This window comes from Palaemon carinicauda, unplaced genomic scaffold (assembly GCF_036898095.1).
Source record: "Palaemon carinicauda isolate YSFRI2023 unplaced genomic scaffold, ASM3689809v2 scaffold1998, whole genome shotgun sequence".
Classification (NCBI taxonomy): Eukaryota; Metazoa; Arthropoda; class Malacostraca; order Decapoda; family Palaemonidae; genus Palaemon; species Palaemon carinicauda.
In genome coordinates this window covers 8,797-17,500 of record NW_027169587.1, presented here as the reverse complement: position 1 = coordinate 17,500, position 8,704 = coordinate 8,797, and the positions used below count along the sequence as shown (strand labels likewise).

The 8,704-nt window shown below is 34.8% G+C and overlaps 2 protein-coding genes across 2 annotated transcripts; both read left to right on the top strand.

Annotated features, from left to right (window-relative positions):
* The first annotated feature begins 2,536 nt into the window (after positions 1-2,536).
* LOC137635926 (protein FAM200C-like) lies at positions 2,537-5,272 on the top strand. The gene is made up of 2 exons (XM_068368367.1): positions 2,537-2,628; positions 4,429-5,272. The coding sequence occupies exons 1-2, from the start codon at positions 2,537-2,539 to the stop codon at positions 5,270-5,272; spliced, it is 936 nt and encodes a 311-aa protein (XP_068224468.1).
* Positions 5,273-7,737: 2,465 nt separating this feature from the next.
* Positions 7,738-8,116, top strand: LOC137635925 (general transcription factor II-I repeat domain-containing protein 2-like; the record flags this gene model as incomplete). The annotated part of the gene is made up of 1 exon (XM_068368366.1): positions 7,738-8,116. A coding segment is annotated over exon 1 (379 nt), but the record flags the coding sequence as incomplete, so codon positions are not given.
* Positions 8,117-8,704: the final 588 nt, after the last annotated feature.

Sequence of the window (8,704 nt, the reverse complement as noted above, 5' to 3'; positions counted from 1 at the left end):
ACGACCCAAAGGAACAATGTCGTCTTGTAGTCTGTCTTTAGCAGCTGTTGATTCAATTGGGAATTTAAAGGTTTAAAGACAAGGGACATTGACATTGCCCTATCGAGCATATTATTATTATCACTAGCTAAGTTACATCGCCAGTTGGAAAAGCAAGATGATATATACCCAAGGGGTCCTTACAAGGAAAAATAGCCCAGTGAGGAAATGAAATAAGGACAAACTACAGGAGAAGCAATGAACAATTGATATGAAATATTTTAATAACATTAACATCGATATAGATTTTTCATATATGCACTGCAAACTTTTCAAAAAACCAAAAATCCACTGGTCTTGAACAGTGCCATAACCTCTGTACCATGGTCTTTTTTACTGTCTTTGGGTAGAGTTCTCTTGCTTGAGGGTAGACTCGAGCACACTATTCTATCTTATTTCTCTTCCTCTTGTTTAGTTAAACTTTTTATAGTTTTTGTAGGAAATATTTATTTAATGATGTTATTGTTCTTAAAATATTTTAATTGTTAATTACCTTTCTTGTAGTTTCCTTTTTTCCTTTCCTCACTGTGCTATTTTCCCTGTTGGAGCCCCTGGGCTTATAGCATTCTGCATTTCCAACTAGGGTTGTAGTTTAGCAAGTAATGATAATAATAAAATGATAGAATAGTGTGCTTGAGGTGCAGTCAAGGTCACAGGCAAGCAAAACGACCGAAATCAGTCCAAAAGGTCGAGAACTAAGTTGACCTTTTTGTTTATTAAAAGGTTCCACTCTGTTGATATCAATTTCAGTGGAGGTCATGTGACCTATGAACTTTTGCAGAGCTATATTAATCACCCCCTCACCCCCACTATTGTTGCTCACAGTTGGGGTGAGGTTGGGGGTGTGTTTTAACTGGCCGCTCAGAGTAGGGGTGTAAAGCTCTTAGTATTACACAGGGTATTTTCTATATATCCGAATATCCTACTTTTCATATTTTTTGATTAGATAATTTTGTCATTGAGGACAATATGGAAATAATCATGTAAACGTAACCATTTAAAATGCAACGCCATACACACTTGCTCTTAGAATCAGCTCTGTTCATGCTTGCGATTTAACAACAACAGTTTAAAAACGATAATTTATCGAGAATGGTACGAAGTCATCTTAAGTATCTAGCCTGTATTTATCAATCGAGTTTTCGTTATATCTGATATATATTTATAAGACTGTCATATTGCATATTGCTCGTTTATTGTCTAATCCACATTTTCGAAGCACTTAGAAGACAAGAAATTCTTCAGTTTCCTCTTGAAAGCCTTAATAATCTATTCAGTCTTTCTGATATCTAGGGGGAGCTTATCTTATAGTCTTAGGGCCGCATATTTAAAGCTCTAGTGCCTACAGTAGACATACATCTAGGTTCCAATAGTTTGAGACTATCTGTAACTATTCTCGTGTCGACACTATTTGTTGGCTTCTCAATATGCAGCAATTTTCTTAGATATTTTGGACGTCCGGTTCTGATAACTTGATTGGTTATTGTATATATTCTAAACTAAATTCTTGCTTTAATAGGTTGTCAGTGTAAATCAATTAGGGTAGTTTCCCTCTCTCTCTCTCTCTCTCTCTCTCTCTCTCTCTCTCTCTCTCTCTCTCTCTCTCTCTCTCTCTCAATTGTGAATGGTCTATTGTAAAAATAGCTAGAACTCCATCCTATGATCTGTTCAAAGTTTTGAAGCCTTGATACTTCAAGAGGGCAGGGTTAGGTGTGTGTGTGTGTGTTTGTGTTTGTGTGTGTGTGTTTGTGTGTGTGTATGTTGGGGGGGGGGGTGTTGTTACCATTCCCTCTGGCATGGCAGGAAGCTTCTTGGTTTCTAATGACATTCTCCTTCGTCTCAGTCGCTGTTTTTTCGTGTGGAGAGAGAGAGAGAGAGAGAGAGAGAGAGAGAGAGAGAGAGAGAGAGAGAGTACTGTTTCGTTTCTACTTGATCTTCAACACTTTAATTCGCAATTATCTAATATACTTAAACTTTAAAATTATTTTCCCGGCATAATATAAATACTAAATTTAGTATTTTTTTCAAATAACGAAGCAATTAAATACATTATTGAAAACTTGATCTAGTTAAAAATCATTTGTTGCTTAATTGTAAAGAACCGTAATTCATTTCCTCACTGGGCTGTTTTCTCTGTTGGAGCCCCCATGGACTTCTAGCATCGCGTTTTTCTAACTTAGTTTTCCGTAGCTTAGCTAGAATTATATATATATATATATATATATATATATATATATATATATATATATATATATATATATATATATATATATATATATATATATATAAATATACACACACACATATATATATACATATATATACATTATATATATATATATATATATATATATATATATGTATATATATATATATACATTACATATATACATATATATGTATATATATATATATATATATATATATATATATATATATATATATATATATATATATATATATATCAGAGGTGGGCAAACTACGGCCCGAGGGCCGCATGCGGCCCTCCAATGGAATTCATGCGGCCCTCCAAATATTGGATATTAAATGTCCAAAAGGATTTTATAACCAGTATTTTAAAATTGGAATGTAAGTAATCGGAAATTTGTTTTCGCTCACTCTATTTCTTTCCCTGCCCTTTTGTTACGGACAAAAGGGCTATTCTCTTGCCTGACCTCTTCTTTATCTCTTTCTCTCTGCTTTTTTATCTGTCTCTCTATCTTGCATTTTTTCTCTATTTTATTTGCATCCTTTCTCACTCATTATTTGTTTTCAACCAGACGGAAATTGATTTTTTCATGATTTTAATTTTCTTATTCTATTTTATTTATTCATTTTTTAATCTATAATTGGCCATCGTTGAATAAAGATGCAGTTCGGCATCTGGGATGGGCGTATGCGTGAGTGAAGCGTGTATCGGACACGTTTGCACTGCAAACGTGTCCGATACACGCGTTGCCAGATCTGCAGATTAATCTTAGGTTCTACAGATTTTAGGGCTGGTTTCAGATTTTCAGATTATTTTCAAGAAATGGCACAAATCTACAGATTTTTTCGTTTTGGTAGCATCGTTGACTCTAGAAATCCATTAATTTTGGAAAATAAGAGGAAAGAAAGTAAAAGACTGAGCTCAAACACAACACAACACAAAAATATAAAGAAACGTTAAAAATACAAGAGAGTACCGTTATAAAGGCAAATTCCCCAAATATCCACTGAACAGGCTTGTCAAGTTGTCATGTAAACAAAACCTGACTCAGCTGACTGATCCATCCATACTTGATGTTACTCGTGAGTGATTGTGGTCACTTGTCTCTTGCTAAGGTGGTGAGATAATTATACTATTGTTTCTTATTCTAATAAATATGTGCACTAGAATGGATAGCTTAGTTAATTACTGGGATGACATGCTATCATGTAGCCTCTGCACGTCTCTGGCTTAACTAGATAGGTAGAGCATTTGGCGGTGATATATAGGCTACCCTACTCAATTTATTTATTTGAGTTTTTATTTCGTAATTTTAACTTCATACATGGGGTAAACAGACGATTATAAGACACTTTTCTTCTATATCAAAATCCTCGCAAATGCAGGATTACCGAGATATACTCTAATCTTATTATTTGAGTATTTATTTAGTATTGTACCTTACTCAAATTTCGTAGTTTTAACTTCATACATGGGATAAACAGACGATTCTAAGACACTTTTCTTCTTTACCAAAATCCGTGCAAATGCAGGATTACCGAGATATACTCTAATCTTATTATTTGAGTATTTATTTAGTATTGTACCTTACTCGAATTTCGTAATTTTAACTTCATACATGGGGTAAACAGATGATTCTAAGACACTTTTCTTCTATAACAAAATCCGCGCAAATGAAAGATTACCGAGATATGAGGTACATTAGGTTAGGTTAATTTTTTGGTAAATATTACGAAAATTGCAAACTACCTTAAAGTAAAGTTTTACCCTAAACTCTTCTAAAATAATCTATTTTAATGCTTTTGAACAATATGCATTGATGTTTATACATCACTGCATGGTCGATTACTTTGAGATTGTGGCTGTATATTGGCATGTTAGTAAAGATAAGTTTTTTGCATGTTTCAGGGAACTAACAATGGATGAAGAATCTGATAGCTACGATCTTAGTATTATAATATTATATAGCCTAGACTGATTAGTCTATATAACAAAAAAAAATACGAAAATTGCAAACTACCTTAAAGTAAAGTTTTACCCTAAACTCTTCTAAAATAATGTATTTTAATGCTTTTGAACAATATGCATTGATGTTTATACATCACTGCATGGTCGATTACTTTGAGATTGTGGCTGTATATTGGCATGTTAGTAAAGATAAGTTTTTTTGCATGTTTCAGGGAACTAACAATGGATGAAGAATCTGATAGCTACGATTCAGGGGAAGAGAAAAGAAGGGGAGTGAAACACAAGAAAGTTAGATACTGCAATAAATATTCTGTAGCATTCGAAAGTGATCCAATTTTCAAAGGTTGGATTAAAGCCAGTACAAAAGGTGACCAATACGCTTACTGTATCCCCTGTGATAACCACCTGAAACTAAGTGCAGGAAAGACAGATCTGAAGAGGCATGCTGAAAAGAAAAAACATAAGGATGCAGCTAAAGCAGTTCAAAATCAAAGGCCCATTAATAACATGTTTAATCTTACAGTCAATGAAAGTAAAGTAAATGAAGCTGAACTGAGGTTGGCTGCATTCATAACAGAGCATGATCTGCCCATGACAGTTGCAGATCATTTACCTCAACTTGTAAATGCTATGTGCCCAGATTCCAAAATAGCGAAAGAAATTAAATGTGCTCGAACAAAAGTGACTGCTCTGATTAATCATGTTACAGGGGAAGAAAACAAAGCAAAATTGATTAATCATTTAAAAGAAAATAAGTTTTCATTAATTGTCGACGAGTCGACTGATAAAGGTTGTATAAAACATTTGTGCATGGTAGCAAGGGTAATGGTAGAAAATGATGTGAAAGACTGTTTTCTGGGGCTGATTCCACTCAAAGATGCCACAGCTGCGTCATTGTATAATCATGTCGTAGAATTCTTTAGTAAGCACAATATTCCTTACAAGGAAAATTTGATTGGTTTTGCTGCTGATGGGGCTAATTCTATGTTGGGAGAACGTCACTCATTGTCATCTCTGCTAAAGAAAGACATCCCTCATTTATTTGTAATGCCTTAAGCTACCCCGTTCACTGGAGGATCTAGCTAGGAATATTTATAGTTATTTTCATTGTAGTCCAAAGAGAATGGGTGACTTTGAGGAATTTCAAAAGTTTGTACATGTCAAGCCACATAAACTCCTACACCCTTCTCAGACGAGATGGCTGTCATTGGAAATGGTAGTGTCAAGATTACTGGAGCAATATGAGGCACTTAAGCTATATTTTACCAATGCTGTGCTAGGTGACAGATTAACTACACCTGAAATAATTTTAGAGAGGCTAAGCCATCCTGTGACCAAATTGTATCTTCTTTTTTTGGAGTATGTACTGCCAGTTTTTAACAATTTAAACAGGCAAATGCAGTCAGAGTCAACACAAGTACATGTCCTGTATAACTCTGTTACAGCTGGACTCAAAACCATTTTAGGATGTTACATAGAGCAAGGGTACCTCAACAAGACTGATTTGACAAAGATTCAGTTTAGAGATCCTGGAAAATTTCTCCCACTGGAGCAAATCTATCTTGGTGTAAAAGTAGCACTGGAACTGAGAAATTCAACTTATGATATGGACGAAGTAAAGCGATTTAAATTGTGTTGTTTGGATTTCTACATTGAAGCTAGCTCTCAGATATTTAAGAGGTTCAATTTTGACTGCATGACTATAGTAAAATCCCTAAATGCCTTGAGCCCAAAAGTTGTGATTGCTAAAGAAATACCCTCCATTATTGAGCTGATTAGTTCATTTAGAACTATTGCCAAAGATATTCAGGCCATAGATACAGAATGGAGACTGCTTGGCAATTCCCTAGACTCTATGAATGTTAACCCTGATATGATGCCACAAAAGTTCTGGTGTACAGTAAGCTTAACTAGACAGAGTGATAACTCACTCATGTTTCCTAACCTTGCTGTCTTCATGCAGACTCTGTTGTCTTTACCTCACTCCAGTGCCACTGTTGAAAGAATTTTTTCAGCAATAAACAGAATGAAAACTAAGACGAGAAACAAACTGTCAACAGAAACCATCACAGGCTTGCTTCATACAAAACAGCTTATAAAGGGTGCATGCTGCTATGACTTTAATGTAAGCAAATCACTCCTGGAAAGAAAAGCCAGTACAGGAAGTCATATATATGAATAAGCATGTAGCCCATATGGTCAGTTTTATTTTCCATGTATCTACTTGTATCTAAAATTTTGAGGGCATCAATTGCTTGCTTCCTTGTATTTCACATATTATGTGGGAATAGTTTTGTCTATTTTATTTCTGCTTGTCTTTTGTTTTTCAATGCAATATATGTCTGAGTCATACTGTACTGTATTGGATGTTTTTTTTTTTCTGCCTATGTGGATATAAAAATTGCTTGTACTAAGTGCATACTATTATATGTTTTTGAATTATATCTTTGAGTTATACTGTACTGTATTGGAAGTTTTTTTTTTTTTTGCCTAAGTGGCTATAAAAATTGCTTGTACTAAGTGCATACTATTAAATATATGTCTTTGAATTATATCTTTGATTTATACTGCACTGTATTGGATGTTCTTTTTTTCTGCCTAAGTGGCTGTAAAAATTGCTTGTGCTAAGTGCATACTATTATATGTCATATTTGTGGGGAAAATGCATTAAATCTTTGCATGTCTACTCATGTTGCTTTTTGCCATTTATGTAGCTTGTCTAGGCTTCTCCATGCTTCATATATTATCAGATGTCGTTTTGTTTGAATAAGGTGGATAACAAAACTTCATTAAGCTCTACAGATTTTTCCTCAGATATTTACCCAATGAGTTGCAGATTTCTACAGATTTTTTGAAAGAATTCCTCAGATTTTCCTAAATTCAGTCTGGCAACACTATCGAGATTTAATCCCACTGGCCACTGGTAGCAAACGGTTTGCTACCAGTGGCCAGTGGGATTAAATCTCGATAGTGTACAAAACGTTTTGGTCACGTTGTAACTTTGTTACCGCGCCAACGAGTTTATTGCCTTACATTCAATCATTTCAGTGTCCTGGCAGATTCCAGAGAAAGAAGACGTTGGACATTTTATTTCAGCACAGCTTTTACTATCTTTCAAACTTTACCCAAAATGAGTGATTCGAAGCCTTCTAAAAAACGAAAAATTGAAGACGAATGCAGAGTATTTAACAAAGAGTGGACTGAAAGGTATTTCTTTACTGACGTCGGAGTTAAAGCTGTATGTTTGATTTGTCATGATACAGTTGTTGTTTTCAAGGAATACAATTTGAAACGGCACTTTCAAACCAAGCACACCAACTTTGGAAGCAATTTATCAAAGCAAGAACTGCAAAAGAAGGCAACTGATCTGATGAAAAGTTTGAAGAAACAACAAAATGTGTTTGAAAAAACTTCATCTTTACAAAGGAATGCAACAAAGGCAAGTTTTGTATTGGCAAATAAAATTGCAAAACAAAATAAGTCGTTTGCAGAAGCAGAATTTATTAAAGATTGCATGGTTGATGCTGTCAGTGTTGTGTCCTGAAGTCATATCTAAAGTGGAAGCCATATCTCTGTCACGAAGAACTATTGTTCGTCGCATAGATGCAATTGCAATGAATATTCAAGATCAGGTGTTAACAGCTAGTGTTAGTTTTCAGTGGTTTTCTATTGCTTTAGATGAGAGTAATGACATTCAGGATACTGCCCAGGTACTCATTTATATCAGAGGAATTGACGAAAACTTCGAAATTACAGAGGAATTGTTATCTATGGAGTCTCTCAAAGACACTGTTACTGGAAAAGATTTATACAATAGTGTCATTAACAGTCTAATCAGGTCTAGATTAAGCCTGGATAAATTGGCAAGTATTACAACTGATGGTGCTCCTTCACTAATAGGTAAACACTGTGGCCTTGTGACCTTGATGAATGATAAAATCAAAGAAGATTTTCCATCGCACAGTGTGTTGTCTTTTCACTGCATCATACATCAAGAAAGCCTCTGTAGATCATCTTTTAAACTCAAACACGTTATGGATCCAGTGGTGCGTGCAGTGAACTTAATAAGAGCACGGGGACTGAATCTAAGGCAATTCAGAAGCTTCTTGGAAGACATCGAGGCTGATTTTACTGATGTGCTGTACCACACAAATATCCGATGGTTAAGTATGGGGAAAGTATTGAAGAGGATGTGGGACGTTAAAGAAGAGGTTGTCTTGTTTTTTTAATATGAAAGACATTTCTTGTGACTTTTCAAGGGAAATGGAGTGTGACGAATGGGTTTGTGATTTTGCATTTGCGGTGGACATTATGCATAAGCTGAATGAGTTAAACACAAAACTACAAGGCAAAGGTTTATTTGCACATGAATTGTATGTGGAAGTGAAAGCATTTCAATTGAAACTTCAACTTTTTTCCAATCAGCTTAAAGAGCAAAACTTTGTTCATTTTCCTCTGTTGAAAACACGAACTGTTACACAAGCACTA

What these genes read in the sequence shown, in the direction of transcription:
- LOC137635926 (XM_068368367.1), top strand. Translation starts at nt 2,537, where the DNA reads ATGCGGCCCTCCAATGGAATTCATGCGGCCCTCCAAATATTGGATATT. An exon ending in CAGTATTTTAAAATTGGAAT is followed by an intron (nt 2,629 to 4,428) that starts GTAAGTAATCGG and finishes TGCATGTTTCAG; the next exon opens with GGAACTAACAATGGATGAAG.